The 16,932-nt window shown below is 63.2% G+C and overlaps 3 protein-coding genes and 1 non-coding gene across 4 annotated transcripts in view; 1 reads left to right on the top strand and 3 right to left on the bottom strand.

Annotated features, from left to right (window-relative positions):
- Positions 1-4,852: 4,852 nt before the first annotated feature.
- PHB2 (prohibitin 2) lies at positions 4,853-9,981 on the bottom strand. Its single transcript, XM_055141936.1, has 8 exons — positions 9,737-9,981; positions 9,220-9,304; positions 8,953-9,032; positions 7,805-7,989; positions 7,031-7,160; positions 6,841-6,944; positions 6,362-6,439; positions 4,853-5,935 (listed from the first exon to the last, which is right to left on the bottom strand). Exons 1-8 carry the CDS (start codon positions 9,861-9,863, stop codon positions 5,855-5,857), a joined length of 870 nt encoding a protein of 289 aa, XP_054997911.1. The 5' UTR covers positions 9,864-9,981; the 3' UTR covers positions 4,853-5,854.
- Positions 6,510-6,783, bottom strand: LOC129406397 (small nucleolar RNA U89). The gene has a single exon (XR_008630990.1). It is a non-coding gene; the product is annotated as a small nucleolar RNA U89 (small nucleolar RNA).
- A 101-nt stretch (positions 9,982-10,082) lies between the features above and the next one.
- EMG1 (EMG1 N1-specific pseudouridine methyltransferase) lies at positions 10,083-15,569 on the top strand. Its single transcript, XM_004610475.2, has 6 exons — positions 10,083-10,333; positions 13,519-13,620; positions 13,708-13,849; positions 14,672-14,730; positions 14,996-15,145; positions 15,312-15,569. The coding sequence occupies exons 1-6, from the start codon at positions 10,166-10,168 to the stop codon at positions 15,423-15,425; spliced, it is 735 nt and encodes a 244-aa protein (XP_004610532.1). The 5' UTR covers positions 10,083-10,165; the 3' UTR covers positions 15,426-15,569.
- Positions 15,570-16,092: 523 nt separating this feature from the next.
- Positions 16,093-16,932, bottom strand: part of LPCAT3 (lysophosphatidylcholine acyltransferase 3) — a 46,472-nt gene continuing 45,632 nt past the window's right edge. Inside the window, exons 12-13 of the mRNA XM_055141935.1 lie at positions 16,727-16,855; positions 16,093-16,489 (exon numbers count right to left, since the gene is read on the bottom strand). Coding sequence (XP_054997910.1) covers positions 16,739-16,855 — 117 coding nt within the window. The 3' untranslated portion in view covers positions 16,093-16,489; positions 16,727-16,738. The remainder of the gene's footprint in view (positions 16,490-16,726; positions 16,856-16,932) is intronic.

The following is a 16,932-nucleotide window of genomic DNA, read 5'->3' on the forward strand; positions in this document are numbered from 1 at the left end:
ACACCCTCCGAGCACGGCTCAAAGACGAAACAAACACAAGCACAAAGATTCCACATGTGAATCCCATCAAGGCAACAACACCACTCGTTTCCAGCATGAAACAACTAGGAAACTCGCTTGAGGTCACGGACTATCGAACAGCGAAGCAGTGACCGATCCATTCATTTCGGGCTTTGGCCCACACCTGGCAGTCCTCAGGGCTGACTCCCAGCTCTGTGCTCAGGGATCTCTGGTATTCTCGTATTGGTGCGGGGGTCGGGGGAACCAGAGGTGGTGCCCGGGAGTCAAACGGGGGCCGGCTGTGTGCACGACGAACATCTCAACCCGTCATATCTCTCCAGTCCTTCCCTTGTGTGTGTGTTTTTTTTTTTTTTGGTTTGTGGGCCACCCTGGGCACGCTCAGGGTTTATTCCTGGTTCTGTGCTCAGGGATCACTCCTGGTGGTGCTTGGGGGAACCGTATGTGGTGCCAAGGATTCAAACTGGTGTCCGCTACCTGGGTGGCAAACGCCTTACCTGCTGTGTGATTTCCCCAGGGCCCTAGCAAAGTTGATTTTCACCCGGAGAGGCAACTCACAAGGAGGGTCACTGTGTGTGTGTGTGTGTGTGTGTGTGTGTGTGTGTGAGAGAGAGAGAGAGAGGCAACTCACAAGGGGGGGGGTCACTGTGTGTGTGTGTGAGGCAACTCACAAGGGGGGTCACTGTATGTGTGTGTGTGTGTGTATGTGTGTGAGAGAGAGAGGCAACTCACAAGGGGGGGTCACTGTGTATGTGTGTATGTGTATGTGTGTGAGGCAACTCACAAGGGGGGGTCACTGTGTGTGTGTATGTGTGTGAGAGAGAGGCAACTCACAAGGGGGGTCACTGTGTGTGTGTGTGTGTGTGTGTGTGAGAGGCAACTCACAAAGGGGGGGTCACTGTGTGTGTGTGTGTGTGCGTGCATGCGTGCGTGCGTGCGTGACAGCCACACAGCCCTGGACTTTCAGAGCCGAGAGCCAAAAGCTGGGGGGCCAGACCGAGTGGCACCGGCAGGTTTCTTTGCTTTCCGGGTTGCTACGTGCTCGGGGAGCACCCAGACCCTCCCTTTGCTGGGCGGAGCGGGAGGTGTCACTTTAGCTCCCGATCAGCTTCCTCCCCCCCCAAGTCCTGAACGTGGGCCTCTTCTTGTTCCTTCTTTGCATTCAGATTTTATCTTTTTTTTCTTCATTTTAATTGGATCGCCATGAGATATACAGTCACAAAGTTGTTCATTATTGAATTTCGGTCATACAATGTTCCAACCACTTGTACATTTCCCCCCAACTCAGATTTTATCTTGATTAAAATGACCCCAGACTTCCACCTTTTGAGCGTAAGCGACACAGGGGTTTGGGAAAGAATTAAAGAAGGAAAAAGAAAAGAAAAACCAAAGCTCTTTTAGAAATATAAAAGGGCCCGAGTGATAGCGCAGTGGTGGGGAGCTTGCCTTGCCCAGGGCCGACCCGGGTTTGATCCCTGACACCCCATAGGATCCCCTGAGCGCACCAGGAGTGACTCCTGAGCACTGCTGGGGGGTACCTCACATAGTCCCAAGGAAAGATCTCAGAGCGGAGCCAGGAGTCAGCTCTGGGTGCTGCCTGGCTTGGTTCCCTCCCAAAGGCCCACAAAACAAACACAATAAAGTCACACAAACACAAGAGAAAAAGTGTCCCGTATTCACCAGAGAATGCTGGGGTAAACCCCGCGCCCTGTGGGTTATGGGCCCGCTACTGCTTCCCTTGGCCCCCCCAGAAAGGGAAATGAGCTTCCCAGAGTGCCCCAGCCACCCCGGTGCGCCTCAGCGGGAGGGCTGAGTTCCAGCAGGAACGTGCATGGGCAGGGCAGCTGGTGCGGCTGGCAGTGAGCACTGTGCAGGGAGTTCATGCACTGCCACCCAGGTGTGACCGCCAGTGAGCACCATGGCGGTGCCTGTTCTGATAACACAACGGGGAGGGCGCTGCACGGGGCCAACCCAGGTGCCATCCCTGGCACCCCAAGCCCACCAGGGGTGATCCCTGAGAAACCCCTGAGCACCACCAGGAGTGGCCTCAGAACAAAACAAAACAAAAAAACAAAGAGAGAGAGAGAGAGGACATGGGAAAATGCACCTTCCCTAGAAAGTGACTCCCATGAGTCCTCCTCAGCCAGCCTCCCCCTGCTGGGTGCGGGGTGGGGTCCCTCTTCACAGTGTCCACCGGGCCCGCTGGACACACATGTGCTGGGGGGGGGCACGGCCAATGGGACAACTCAGGGAACTGTAGACGGGAGCAAAGAAACAGTTGCAAAAAAGTAAGGACTGAGGGATTGGAGACAGAGTCCTGCGGGGAGGGGGGGAGGGCGTTCGCCTGGCACGCAGCTGGCAGGGGCTCAGTCCCCCGCATCCCGTAGGGTCCACCGCGGCACCGCCAGGACTGATTCCCGAGTGCAGAGCCGGGAGTAACCCGAGCGTCTTCAGGTGTGGCCCCCAAACGAAGTAAAACAAAGGCCATGGTGGGTAGTGAGGAGGCAGACAAGGGGGAAAGAGACAGCAGACAGATGGGGCTGGAGCCATAGCACGGCGGGGAGGGTGTTTGCCTTGCGTGCGGCCAACCCGGGTTCGATCCCCAGCATCCCATAGGGTCCCCTGAGCACCGCCAGGAGTAATTCCTGAGTGCAGAGCCAGGAGTCAGCCCTGAGCATCGCCAGGTGTGACCCAAAAAGCAAAAAACAACAAAAAAAAGACAAAGAGACAGCGGACAGAAAGGTGTGGTGGGAGAGGCGGGAGGGAGGGAGGGAGATTGGCGGGGCGGGCCTGGCTCGCGAGCAGGTTGGCTCACAAAGGCGGGGAGCTCCGGCCCTCCAGGGGGTAGATGGGTGGCGTCACCTGTGGGCCTCGGGGCCCCGGTCCCAGCAACGCCCTTTTCCATCCCAGCTCCCGTCACACAAAAGAAAAGCCGGTTCCGCCTCCTCTAACCGCCTTGGGCCTCACTGCCTGGGGCTGGGCTGGGCTGGGGCCCTGCAGGTCCCGCGGGGGAGCCGAACTCGGAACTCGGGTCGGGTCGGTGTCCCGGGGCCTCTGACTAGGGTGGGCACCCCAGGCCGAGCGATGATGACAGTGGGGGCCCCCTGACCCCCAGCCGCAGGAATGCCCCGAGCCCGGTGGGGGCAACTACCCAAGCAAGGCCTGGTCTAGCAGAGGCCCGGCTGACCGCAGGGATCCCAAGGGCTGGGGGCTGGCCCTGGGCAGCGCGGGGGGCCTCGAGGCAGGGGCTGCTTGGGGGCCGGCGGGCGGGGCCGGAGGGAGGCCCAGGGGCCTGGACGTGGCCCCCTCGGTCCCCTCGACGGCCACAGTCCCAGGTGAGGCCCCCCGAGGCGGGGCGGCCGGGAGGCGGCGGCCTGGGCGGGCGCCGGGAGGGAAGGGGTTAAGCCGTGGGGGGGCAGCCTATGGCAGGAGGACACACCTGTGCGCAGGGCGGCGGGCGGGGCCCAGGTGAGGAGCCTGCGCCGGGCCGCGGGGCGAGGAAGGAGGAAGAGCGCGGAGGCCCGGGCGGGCGGGCGGAGGCCGGGCGGCTCCCCGCTGCGCTCCCCACCCCGGCCGGGTGGCAGGTAAAGGGCCCTGGCGGGGGGCACCTGCGCGGGGGGCGGGCGCCGGGGGCAGCGAGCCCGGGGGAGGGGTGTGCAGAGCGGCAGGGGGGCCGCCTGGGGAGCCGGACTCGGCCCGAGGTGCTCGGCCCGCGCCGCGGGGGTGCTGGTTCGCCCCCCGAGAAGCGTCGCCCCGGGGAGGCGGGCGTCGGGGAGGGCCGCGGCCCGGGGTCGGCCGGCTGGGTGGGGGCCCCCGTCTTACCCAGCAGTGTTTGGGTGCTGGATGGGAGTCTCTAATACTGCCGGGTAATGATGGAGGCCCCCGTCCCCGTGGCGCCCACCTCCGCGGCCCGAGGGGGCGGGCGGGGGTCCGGCTGGGACACCGCGGCCGGCCCCTCCCCCAGCCCCGCGACGCGCCGCCGGCCCGGATCGCGCCCCGCACCCCGCGCCCCGCGGGGCCGGCGCTGGGCCTCGCCCGGCGCGCTGCAGGCCGGCTCTGGGCCCATCTTCCAGTACAGTGTTGGCTGGTGTGACGGTGCGACTCCTAACACTGTCTGGTAAAGATGGCCCCCGGGCCGGCGCGCTCGGCGCTGACCTTCGGAGCCCCGCGGGCCGCCCGCACCCTGACCTTTCCCCGCGCGGGCGCTGGGCGCGGGAACAATGGAGGCGGCAAGATGGCGGCCTCCAGGTGCGGGCCCGGCGCGCCCGCCCGCCGCCACCGCCCGCCGCCTGGTCTCGTCTCGCCGGGCTCGACGGCCCCGGGGACGCCGCCTCCGGCCCCGCGGGCGGAAGGGGCAGCGGCCGCCCGGCGCGGGGTCCGAGGGCACAGGCACAGGCGCGGGCGGGGCCTCCTCTGCCTGCGCGCCGGGACCCCAGCCCCGGGCGGGAACCCGGGCGGACAGGGGGGGCCTTCGGCCCGGCCGTCGCGAGGAGCCGCTGCTCGGGCCGGGGGGGCCTCGCCCAGGTCGGCAGCAGCACGGCCGGCCCGGCCCGGCCCTCGACGAGGACACGCCGGCGAAGCTACAGGGCGACGCGCTGGAGACGGGGCGGGCTGCGGCGGCGCCTGCGCATCCCGGCTCAGGGGTCCCGGGGCCGGTTTCCGGGGGGCGCCCCGGGTGCAGATCCGCAGGGTGGGGGTGCGGGGGTGTCCCTCCCCCGCGCCGCCCCGGCCGCCGCGCGCGCGCCCCCTGCAGGCGGGCGCCACTCCCGCCCCGGGGCAGCCGGCCGCGCATGCGTGTCCCGCCCCCGCGCAGACACGTGGAGCCTCGACCGACTTCAGTAATAAAAATTTATTGAGAATTCCTGGATTGGTGGTTATTGTCTCCCACCAGAGGGAGGAACCAACATTGTCGGAGAAAAAAATCACCGAGGAAAAAAAAAAATCACACACTGTCCAGTATCCTTGGCCGACACGGGGCAGTCTTCAGCTTCATCTTTCATCGGGATGGGGCGGGTGCGGTGGGGACCATCACAGGATACTGGGGCAGGGCTGTGGGCCCCATGCGGTTCCTCCAACGCAGGGTCTGGGCGCGTCCCCCTCACCAGCTTCATTTCTTACCCTTGATGAGACTGTCACTGTGGAAAGAACATCCAGGGCCGTTAATGTGGAAGGCAGAGCACCCGGGGGAGCCCTCCTCCCGAAGTGAGCTGGTGTGTGGGGGTGAAGGGGTTCAGGGGAAAGACATGGGCATTGGAAACCCGGGTGCAAGATCCCCAGAGGTCCCATCAGCAACTTACCTTCCCCTGCAGGTATGGGTTGGCGGGATGCGCAGGAAAGAGAAAAGAGAAATGCACAGGTGACTGGCCAGCTCCCTGCCCTGCCTGCCCCACTCCCTTTTGCCCCCAGAAGGACAAAAGGGCTGGTGGCCGGAGCTCAGGCCCACGGAAGGGCCGACCCTGGTTCTCTGGCCTCCACCCGCGCCCTGCCCTGCCACCTACAGTAAGAGCTCTATCAAGGTCTCTGGCAAAGTTCCAGCTGACAGGCTTTTTACAAGAACGATCCCATTTGGTCTCAGGGTCAGCCTTTGGGGGTGGGGGTGACTCAAGAGGGCCGGAGCAGGAGCTCAGCAGGAAGGAGCCCTGGGTTGGATCCCAATATCTGCACCCCCCCCCCCAGCACCCCTACATGCAACCCCCAGACAACACCCATGTGGACACGTGAGAGATGGGCCAACTGTCTACTTCCTGGCTTTGGTGGCGAGAAACGCTACCTTCCCAGGGCGGTTCCAGGGAACAAACTACCCATCACAAGAACCCCAGGATCCCAACCCAGCCCCTCACCGCGTGAAACTTTCGTCCTGGAGGTTCAGCACGAGGTTGTCAGCGGTGAGATAGATCCGGTTCTGGGACGTGGCGATCTGCGGGCAGGAAGTCAGCAGAATGGCCGTATTCAGCAGGGACGACCCCGGCGAGGAAGATAGGGGGATGGTGGCCCGGGCAGTCCACACAGGAACTGCCCACGCCAACTTGGGGTGACTCCTTCCCCTTAAACGCACCCCCAACAGATCCCACCCCTCTCCCCTGTTCTTAAAAAATTAAATCTAGGGGCTGGAGAGAGAACGCTGTGGGTAAGGTGCCTGCCTTGCACGTGCCCACCCAGGGCCGATTCCCCTCACTCATGGTGCCCCCTGCCAGGAATGATCCGAGAGCAGGGCCCCAACAACGTTTGGGCGTATCCCCTGAACCCCCACTCCAGAAGCCAGACCAGCCCCGCGGGAGCCGCTGGGCCCTCAGTGCTCTGCGGGAAAGCGTTTCCCCTCTGAGGCGGCCGGCCCCCCACTCACCGTCTTGGAGATGTTCTGGGCAGCCCGGATCTTGCGCAGTTTGATGTACCCGGGGTTCTTGCTCAGCGCCTCGCCCAGGTGAGGGGGTGGGGTTAAGGGTTCACACTAGGCGGGGGTCCCCGCCCAGCCAGCCCTGCCCCCCTCTGGGCGTCAGCTCCAAGGGTGCGCTCACATGGCTCCTGCCCGGTCCCACCTCGGTCCCTAACTGTGGGCCCCCCGCTCGCGGGCAGCTGCCGGGAACTGGGGGCGGCTGCAGAGGCGGAGGGGAGGCCGCTGTGCTCTCCATCTGCCTTACAGCGCGGGGCCGGGCCTCGGGGACCCCTGCTGAGATTTCAGATGCCCCTGGGCCCCCCCATGTGTGTGTGAGGGGGGGTTGGCCAGGACGAGGGCATGAGTCGCATTCGCCTTAGTCTCATCACGGGCCTAGGAGGGGGGCGGCGGGGCGGGGCGGGGCGGGGCAGCCGCTGGCCCAAGGATATCATCTTGGCGGCCTCGGCCTCACCCTCGGCCTGCACGATCTTCTGCCGCTGCTCCTGCTTAGCTTTCTCCACCAGGAACTGCGCCCGCTGGGCCTCTTGCTGGGCTGTGGGCAGGCAGGCGGTGGTCACGGGCGCCCCCTGTGCGCCCCCCTCCCCAGCACCTGCCCCAGGGCTCCTCGGGGACACGCACCCACTTGCTTGGCCTCCACGGCCGCTGTGTACTCGCGGCTGAAGCTCAGCTCGGTGATGGCCACGTCGTCCAGGATGAGGCTGAAGTCCTTGGCCCTCTCGGTCAGCTCCCGCCGGATCAGCAGCGACACCTGGGGCAGGGGGAGAGCTGAAAGGCGGAGTCTGCCGAGACCCCCGCAGCTGCCCAGGTCAGGGTGCACGGCCCCTCCTCTATCTCTGCCCTCCCCTCCCCCAGCCCCGGCAGCCGTGGGCTGAGATAAGAGAGCGCCACGACTGCCAACGCCCCGTCCAACCCCAGTCCCCAACCCTTGCATCTGGCTCAGCACCCTCACCGGGTCCTGGTGTGTGTGTGTGTGTGTGTGTGTCTGTGTGTGTGTCTGTGTGTGTGTCTCCCCGTCCCGGCACCCTCACCGGGTCCTGGTGTGTGTGTGTGTGTGTGTGTGTGTGTGTGTGTGTGTGTGTGTGTGTGTGTGTGTGTGTGTGTGTGTGTGTGTGTGTGTGTGTGTGTGTGTGTGTGTGTGTGTGTGTGTGTGTGTGTGTGTCCCCGTCCCGGCACCCTCACCGAGTCCTGGTCTCCCCTCCTTCCCCAGGGCCATTTTCCGGTGTGTGTGTGTGTGTGTGTGTCCCCGTCCCCGTCCAGGGTTGAGGGTTGTCCGGGGTCATTTTCCGGTGGGTGTGTGTGTGTTTGGGACTTGGGTCCTGGCGCTGCTGGGAGTCAGCTACCACCCCCTCTCCCCCATGCCCAGGGTGCTGGGCCCCGGAGCCACGGGCAGACCTGGGCGCGCTGGGTGATGAGCTGCGAGGCGTTGAACTTGGCCACCACGCTCTTGAGCACCTCGTTGACGATGGACGGCAGCACCCGCTCCTCGTAGTCGAGCCCCAGGCGCTGGTACATGCTGGGCAGCTCCATGGCGTTGGGGCGCGACAGCACCCGCAGGGAGATGTTCACCATCTGCAGGTCTGAGAGGGAGGTGAGCAGAGGCCGACGGGAGCCCCCCAGGGGTGCCTCAGCCCTGGCCCACCGGAGCCACTTCCACCCGGAAGCCTTCCTGGATGACCTGCCTGTCGGCGAAGCGGACCCCTTCCCACCCGTTTCCCTGTACCTTCTATCACGCTCCAGCACCATCCCTGAGCACCAAGCCTGTGCTCTGGGAAACCTTCCCACCCACTGCCTCGCGTCTAGCCACCGCGAAGAACCGAACAGACGGAGGCCAGGAGAGGCGCGGCCTTGCCTGTGCATGCACACACTCTGAGCGTCTGGGGACCGCCAAGGCCTACGGCAGCTCTGTGCGGAGGGCGCAGCTCAGGGGAGTGGGGTGCAGGGGGGTCTGGAGCGAACCCTACTGGGGCACGATCCAGGTGGCCCAGCGTCGGGGCCCGTTTCTCCTGGACAGCGCCCACCTACCCCCAGGATGTTCCCTGATAAGCGAGAGAGAGAGAGAGAGAGAGAGAGAGAGAGAGAGAGAGAGAGAGAGAGAGAGAGAGGGAGAGAGAGAGAGGGAGAGAGAGAGAGAGGGAGAGGGAGAGAGAGCGAGAGAGAGGGAAAGAGAGAGAGCTGCATGGCAGACCAGGGTTCAATCCTGGCATCCTGTTAAGACCCAAGCAAGCACCGCCAGGTGTGATCCCTGAACCCAGAGCCAGGAGTAACCACTGAGCATCACTGGGTGTGGCCCCAGCACAAGAACGGTAACCAAGAAGCATGCTTTGTAGCGGCAGGGCAGAGCAGAGAGAGCCAAGAGGCGCCGTGTCCACGCTGGGAGGAAGAAATGAGGACTAAAACCTTCCAGGTGGGTGTTTGGGTCTCATTTCTTTGGCATATGCAGACGGCCCAAAGCCCAAGGGATGTTCCCCCACCAGCTTCCCGGGGGTGGGTGGGGGGGTGTCTCAGGTCAGGCACCCCTTCAGCCAAGTGCCTCAACCTACCTTTGGAGCCTGTGGGGGAAGAAATTTTCCGGGGTCTGGCCCGGATGTCATAGATGATGGGGTACTGGAACCAGGGGATCCTGGAGGGGAGGAACAGGGGCAGGTGTTGGGGTGTGTGTGTGCGGGGGGGGGGGGGGGGGCCTGGGGGCCTGCGCCCGGCTCTGCGGGACTCCGGGTAGGCCCCGCTCAAAGTCTGGGGCACGCGGAGCCGCTGCCGCCGGGCGCCGGGGCGAAGGGTCAGGGTCACGCGGCCGGGCCCGCCATTACCTGAAGTGGAGGCCCTCGGCCAGGATGGTGTCCTGCTGCACGCCGCCGATCCGGTTGAAGAAGATGGCCCGGTGCCCGCCTTCCACTGCGGGGAGAGGGCGCGGGTGAGGCCCGGCCTGGCAGGCGGGGTGCGGGGCCGGGGGCCCGCGGGGGGCGGCGTGCAGGGAGGGGGCAGGGCAGGCCCGGCGGGCAAGGCGGGAGCTGGGGCAGGCCCGGAGGGCAGGGCAGGGGCAGGGGCAAGACCCGGGTGCAGAGCAGGGGGGCGGGCAGGGGCAGGTCCGGCGGGCAGGGGAGAGGCAGGGGCAGGTCCGGGGGGCAGGACGGGAGCAGGGGCAGGGGCAGGGGCAGGGGCAGGTCCGGCGGGCAGGACGGGGGCAGGGGCACGGGCAGGGCAGAGGCAGGGGCAAGTCCGGGGGACAGGACGGGAGCAGGGGCAGGGGCAGGTCCGGCGGGCAGGACCGGGGCAGGGGCACGGGCAGGGGCACGGGCAGGGGCAGGAGCAGGCCCGGCCGCTCACCGGTGAACACGGACTCGCGGACGCCGTAGGCCACGGCGCCGGCGCCCAGCAGCAGCTTCAGCGCCGTGCCCATGCCCCGGGGCCCGGAGGGCAGCCGCCCCGCCAAGTCCTTCAGGTTCTGGGCCATGGCCGATCCCGAGGCCGGCGGCACCGGCCAGCCCGCAGCCCGCACACGAGGGTCCGGGGCGCGCCGGGCTTGTGGGAGAAAGGGCACCGGAAGTGCGCGCCCTCTCCCCGCCCACTGCCGGCCGGGGCCGCGCGCACAGGAAGCGCGCACCCGGAAGTCCCGCCCCCGGCCGGCGCCCCGCCAGCGCTTTGGCGCGCGCCGTGGCCACCAATGCCCGCTTTCAAGATGGCCGCCGGCGCGCCCCGTTCCCGGCGCGCGGCCCTGGGCGGAGGCGCCGCGCTCACTTCCGGCCCGCTGGCAAGATGGCTGCGCCCAGGGCTGGTTTTCAGCCTCGTGAGCGGCAGGATGGGGAACGCGACGAGGACTGGGAGGCGGTGGCGCCCAAGCGGCCCCGGTTCGGGGCGGGCAGCAAGAGTGGAAGCCGCAGGCTCATTGTGGTGCTGGAAGGGGCCAGTCTGGAGACAGTCAAGGTAACCGGGTCTGGGCCCGTGTTCTGCGGACCCCCCCGGGCGGAGGCGGCGACGGTGCCCGGCGGTGCCCGGGCTGCCCGAGGGGGGAGGTGCGCCTTTAGAGGCCGGGTGGCCGGGTGGACATTCCGCACGACGGGCTCTGCGTGTTTGCCGCTTGCCCGGTCCTTGCGTCCCGTGGATGGACCGTGATTGGCTGTAAAGTCATCGGAGGGGATGGGGGCTTGGTCCAGGACCCTGAAGCCCGCGCTGCCCAGCCCCTTTTGGAACGTTCCGTGCTTTCGTTCTTGAGAAGGGGTGTGCTGTCCATCTTCCGTAGCGGACAGTTCCAAGGTTGGGTCTGGTATCCTCGGAACACCTTTCTCCTGTCCTTTCAGCTCTTTCCCCGAGTAAATCCAGCAACCCCTCCCCCCCACCCGGACAGCACGCAGTGTTTCCATCCCCGCTGACGTTCTTTCCCGTTCTGTAGAGCTAAGTCCGCGCAGCCAGGGGGCCAGGAGAAATTGGACGGCTTTAGAAGTCAGATTTCGTTTGGGATCTTGGTTTTTAATGTTAAATGGGGTCTTGGGGAAATAAATCTGTCTTCATTTGTAGGAGTGGGTTAGTTAGTATTTTGGGGTTAATGTCTATTGTGTCTTTTCCATCCATATATATATATTTTTTGGGGGGGTCGGAAATTGGGCCACACTTGGTGATGCTCAGCGTGGCTCCATGCTCTCTGCTTCAGAGTGACCCCGTGTGGTGCTCGTGGCCCATGCATGTACCTGGGATTTGAGCTGGAGTTAGCAGGATGCAAGGCAAGCACCACTAACCTCTGTTACCCCTGGCTCCATGTAATCTTTTTTTTTCCCCCCACACCCAGTGGCAAATAAATAAACTTGGTTTATTTATTCATTTCACAGTTGCTCTCATGCTCCTTATTCTTCATTGGATTAAATGTTACTTCCTTAGAGGCTTGACTCGCTCCTATAAATCAGGTCCTTGTTACGAGTCAGTTCTTTTTCCTGTTTGTCACAGTTTGACTTACATATTCGTTGTCTGTCATGAGCCCTCTCCTTCGAGGCTATGTGAGAGCAAAGATAACGTCTAGGAACGTTTTCTTCTTACTTAACGGTATCTGGTAAGTACTGGAGAAAATGAGTAACACAAGATATTCGTTCTTTTTTTTTTTTTCGGGTTACTCTTGGCTCTGCACTCAGGAATTACTCCTGGCGGTGCTTGGGGGACCCTTTGGGATGCTGGGGATTGAATCCTGGTCGGCTGAGTGCAAGGCAAACGCCCTCCTTGCTACACTATCGCTCTGGAACCTTGTTCTCACCTTTTTTTTTTTTCTTTTTGGGTCACACCCGGCGATGCACAGGGGTTACTCCTGGCTCATGCACTCAGGAATGACTGCTGGTGGTGCTTGGGGGACCCTGTGGGATGCTGGGGATCGAATGCAGGTCAGCTGCGTGCAAGGCAAACGCCCTCCCCGCTGTGCTATCACTCCGGACCCATTCTCACCTTCTTATAGTGACTTTGTAGCCTACTCACCACAGTAGAAAAAACTGTAGTGAGCCAGAAACGGCTCAGCGCTGTGGAACTGTAACATCCACATAGAGTGAAACTAGATTCTTCCACTTGAGGATCTTTCTTGTTACTCAGTGTCCTGGGGCCTTAGCTCTTGCTCCTTTCTCGGTGACCGTCTTGTTATTTCAGCTTCTGTATTGTGACATTGTTCTTCCGGCTAGTTATTTCAAAATCTCCATCCCCCTTACCCTAAAGTATTGTTCCATTGAGAAAGCAAAGCTGCCCTCCCACGCCTGTCTCTACCTCGAAGGCCACCTGAATGCCCTTAGGACTCCTGATGGCTCCACAGGAGTTTCTGGCCAGGTCTTTTGTGGAGTCGTCCAGCTGCACGGGCGGGATGTATTGGGGTTTCCAGGGCCACCTGTGCTGTGCTCTGTCACTGTCATCCCGTTGCTCATCGATTTGCTCCGGCGAGCACCAGTCACGTCTCCATACTGAGACTTGTTGTGACTGTTTGTGGCATATCGAATACGCCACAGGGAGCTTGCCAGGCTCTGCCGTGCGGGCGGGATACTCTATGTAGCTTGCCGGGCTCTCCAAGAGGGACAGAGGAATCGAACCCGGGTCTGCCGCATGCAAGGCAAACACCCTGCCGCTGTACTCTTACTTCAGCCCTGGCTCTGCAGTCAGGAATTACTCCGGGCGTTGCTGAGGGACCACATGGGATGGATGCCTCCAAGGCAAACGCCCTCCCCTGTGCTGTGCTCCGGGCCCCTCCCTCAGGCCTTTGCCAAGTAACCACAGGCTTATTACTTTTTTTTTTTTTTTTTGCTTTTTGGGTCACACCGGCAATGCACAGGGGTTACTCCTGGCTCTGCACTCAGGAATCACTCCTGGCGGTGCTCAGGGGACCATATGGGATGCTGGGAATCAAACCCCGGTCGGCCGCGTGCAAGGCAAACGCCCTACCCGCTGTGCTATCTCTCTAGCCCCTTATTACTTTTTTTTGTCTTTTGTTGCGGGGTCCCTCCCAGTAGTGCAGGGGCCCAATCCAGGGCTTCCCCGGGCAAACATGACCTAGCCTTTATCTGCTTAACCCCTGGCTTTCACATTAAATCCACTTTGGGTTTTTGTTTGTGATCCACGCCCTGCTGTGCTCAGGGATCAGCCTTGGTGGTGCTCAGGGGGCCCTGCCTGGTGCCCGGGATGGAGTGTGGGTGGGCCATGTGCAAGGCAAGCCCCCTGCCCACTGTACTATCTGGCCCAGAATCTGCTTTTTTTTGGGGGGGTCACACCCAGCGATGCTTGGGGCTTCCTCCTGGCTCTGCACCCAGGAATTCTTCCTGGCAGTGCTTGGGGGACCATCTGGGATGTGGGAATCGAACCCAAGTCGGCCGTGTGCAAGGCAAATGCCCTCCCCACTGTGCTACCGCTCCAGCCCCACTGAGTCCACTTAGGGTCCCGAGGAAGCACAGGTGTGTCCTCCTTCCCTGTCCCCTCTTAGATCAGTTTTTTGGGGGGCGGGAAGCTAATAAAGGTGGCCACGGTCCCCTGAGGGCTTGCAGAGTCTTACCCACGCTCGGGGCCCGTGGCCTAGAAGCGGCCTGGCCGGGTCTGCAGAGGGCGCGGCTGGTGGGGGAGCCTCTCGGGCTGCTCCGTCATGTGCCCCTGTCCCTCAGGTCGGGAAGTCTTACGAGCTCCTCAACTGCGACAAGCACAAGTCGATGCTCTTGAAGAACGGCCGGGACCCCGGGGAAGTGAGGCCGGACATAGCCCACCAGGTAACGGGGGCGCGGCGCGCGGGCGGCCAGGGAGGGGCGGCGTGCCGCTGCCCGCCCCGCCTCACCCTGGCTCTCCGCGCCCCCCAGAGCCTGCTGATGCTGATGGACAGCCCCCTGAACCGGGCCGGCCTGCTGCAGGTGTACGTGCACACGCAGAAGAACGTGCTCATCGAGGTCAACCCCCAGACGCGCATCCCTAGGACCTTCGAGCGGTTTTGTGGCCTCATGGGTGAGAAGCCGCTGACGGAGAGTGTGGGATGGCCGTTGGTGAGGAAGAGGAGGGCTGAACTCACCCTGGCCCATGGTGTAGACCACAGCAAGGATTCTCCTGGTTTTTTTTTTTTTTGCTTTTTGGGTCACACCCGGCGATGCTCAGGGGTGACTCCTGGATCTGCACTCAGGAGTTACCCCTGGCGGTGCTCAGGAGACCATATGGGATGCTGGGAATCAAACCCGGGTCGGCCGTGTGCAAGGCAAACGCCCTACCCCCTGTGCTATCACTCCAGCCCCATCTCGTTTTTTTTTTTTTTTGGCTTTTTTTGGGTCACACCCAGTCACCCAGTGATGCTCAGGGGTTCCTCCTGGTTCTGCACTCAGGAATTACTCCTGGCGGTGCTCAGGAGACCATATGGGATGCTGGGAATCAAACCCGGGTCATCTGCATGCAAGGCAAACGCCCTTCCCACTGTACTGTCGCTCCCACCCTGAATTTTCTAGTTTTTTGAGAGGTTTTGGGCCACCGCCGGTCATGCTTTGGGACCCTGTGTGGTGTCACCACGCCCAATGTCCCGATTCAGTGCCTGCTCTTCTCTGCATGCACCCTGGTCTCCGAATGCGGCCGGAATGTGCCCCGGGAGCCCACGGGGGTTCCTGATAAACGGAAGCACGATCCCAACCCTGAACCATGAGGCCAGGGCGTCAGTGTGGGGGGCGCAGAGTGCCTGGAGGCCCACCCCACCCCGAGTCAGGAGTTGAGAGTTTCCTGGTTCGGTTCCTGGGCAGAAGGGGGGTGGGATCTCTACTTACGTCTGACTCCTTTTCCCTTTCCTAGTTCAGCTTTTACACAAACTCAGTGTTCGAGCAGCTGACGGCCCCCAGAAGCTCTTGAAGGTGAGTCGCTGGCCCCCTCGGGCCGGAGGAGGCGCTGAGAGGGTCCCTCTATCCCCCCACCCCACTTTTCGTTTCTTCTTCTTCTTTTTTTTTTTTTTCTCTTTGGGTCACATCCAGTGGTGCTCAGGGGTTGCTCCTGGCTCTGCATTCAGGAATCACGAATCACTCCTGGGTGCCGGGGATTGAACTCGGGTCGGTCGGCGTGCCAGGCAAGCGCCCGACCCCGCTGTGCCATCACCCCGGCCTCTCCTGCGGTCCTTTCTAGGTCATCAAGAACCCCGTGTCCGACCACTTCCCCGTGGGCTGCATGAAGATCGGCACCTCGTTCTCTGTCCCGACCGTCAGCGACGTGCGAGAGCTGGTGCCCAGCAGTGACCCCATCGTTTTCGTGGTGGGCGCCTTTGCCCACGGCCAGGTGAGGTCTGGGCACAGCGGAAGGCGGGTTCTCCGCGGGGGCCCAGAGCCGTGGGCATCCCGGCAGCCCTTGTGTGGGGAGAGAAAGGGCAGGGACAGGGTGTGCGCCTGCCCTCGGCTGGGCCTTTCGGGGGCGTGCTCAGCCCCCCCGCTGCTCCCCTCTGCAGGTCAAGGTGGAGTACACGGAGAAGATGGTGTCTATCAGCAACTACCCGCTCTCCGCTGCCCTCACCTGCGCAAAAGTCACCACCGCCTTTGAGGAGGTCTGGGGGGTCATCTGAGAGCCGGACTGGGGGCTCGGCCACGCAGGCCCTGGACTGATGGCTGCTTGGCACGGAGGCGGGGGTGGGGTCTCCGAGGCTGTATATTCGCCGTATTTCCTTGTATAAACGCTCGTTTTTACAAACTCGCTAGTCCCGGAGACTCCAGGCTCCACCGTTTCCTTTATTGCTCGTTGGTTGTGTGGCTGTATCCAGAAGGGCTCAAGGGGACCCTGTCCCGGTGCTGGGGGTCGAACCGGGCCAGCCAGGTGCGAGGCAAACACCGTGACCCTTGTCCTATCTCTGGTTCCCAGGCTGGGATTCTTTCTTGTTTTTTGTTTTCCCCCCCTTTTGGGGTCACACCCGGCGATGCACAGGGGTTACTCCTGGCTCTGCACTCAGGAACTACCCCTGGCGGTGCTCAGGGGACCCTATGGGATGCTGGGAATTGAACCCGGGTCGACCGCGTGCAAGGCAAACGCCCTCCCCGCTGTGCCATCGCTCCAGCCCTGAGGTTCTTCAGTCTTCAGGGAGTGACGGCGGGTGGGGGGTTGGAAGAAGGGGGGATGCTGCCGCCAATTGCTTCTAGGCCTGGCAGGTGGGCCGGGCACACATCCCATGGTAGCCCCGAGCCCCCGGTCCCCCCCACTTCCCCTCCCAGGAGAGATCAGCCGGGAGGCGCCAGGAGTGAGAAAACCGAACAAACAGAAGTGATTTTTATCCGGTACAGTTCCAAGGTAGAAAAAGTGGAGCAGGCGGGGCGGCACGCCCCTCCCCGCCCCCCCATGGGGGGGGTGGCACGGCGGCGGCACGTACAATCATAGTGAATTGGCAGAAGAGAAACACAACAGATTCCTGGCTGGAGGGGGAAGAGATAAGGCAACGTGCAGGGGGGAGCCGAGGCGGGCCGGGGGGCCCCCCCACGCTCCTCCCACCAGAGCTTCCCCTTTGGCCCCGAGCGAAGTGTAGGCTGGCAGTACTGTGCGCTGGGTGTCCCGTCTCCCGCTCCGGGTCTTGGTGCGGGAGTGCTGGGAGGGGGAGACGGTCACTTCTGCTGCACGGGTCCTGCTCCTGCTCGAGGCCACCTGCGCGGTCAAGGGGACGCCACCGCGCGTCAGTCACCCCCGGCTGCGTCTTAGCAGCCGTCGGGTCACCTTGAGACTCCGCCCAAGGTCCCCACTCCGGCAGGGCTCGGACGCCCCACCGGGGACCCGCTTCCCGCAGGGCAAGCGCCGGCACCCCTGCCACTCTCCAGCTGCCCCTGCGACCCCCCTCACCCCCCGGCTCCCACCCGATGCCTCCCACCCCGGACCCTTCCTTACCAGGGAGCCTGGTTACTTGGCTTTCTTCAACTTCTCTTTCCTTGGCACCATGACCTTGTGGGCGTAAGGCAAGATGAAGAGGAGGCTCAGGAAGAACACGTGGCCCAGGAAGTAGATGGACTTATACACCTGCGGAGAGACCCCGGCGGCTCAGGCGGGGGGCTCCAGGAAGGACCCCGTGGTGGCCGCCCTCCTCCCCTCCCCGG

This window comes from Sorex araneus, chromosome 6 (assembly GCF_027595985.1).
Source record: "Sorex araneus isolate mSorAra2 chromosome 6, mSorAra2.pri, whole genome shotgun sequence".
NCBI classification, from domain to species: Eukaryota; Metazoa; Chordata; class Mammalia; order Eulipotyphla; family Soricidae; genus Sorex; species Sorex araneus.

Bases quoted from the DNA above. Each gene is read 5' to 3' on its own strand.
- PHB2 (XM_055141936.1), bottom strand. From the start codon at position 9,863: ATGGCCCAGAACCTGAAGGACTTGGCGGGGCGGCTGCCCTCCGGGCCC. The intron at 9,033-9,219 runs GTAATGGCGGGC...CCTCCCCTCCAG, and splicing joins GCCGAGGGCCTCCACTTCAG to GATCCCCTGGTTCCAGTACC. The intron at 6,945-7,030 runs GTGCGTGTCCCC...GCCTGCCCACAG, and splicing joins CGTGGAGGCCAAGCAAGTGG to CCCAGCAAGAGGCCCAGCGG.
- EMG1 (XM_004610475.2), top strand. From the start codon at position 10,166: ATGGCTGCGCCCAGGGCTGGTTTTCAGCCTCGTGAGCGGCAGGATGGG. The intron at 10,334-13,518 runs GTAACCGGGTCT...CCTGTCCCTCAG, and splicing joins CCAGTCTGGAGACAGTCAAG to GTCGGGAAGTCTTACGAGCT. The intron at 13,621-13,707 runs GTAACGGGGGCG...CGCGCCCCCCAG, and splicing joins GGCCGGACATAGCCCACCAG to AGCCTGCTGATGCTGATGGA.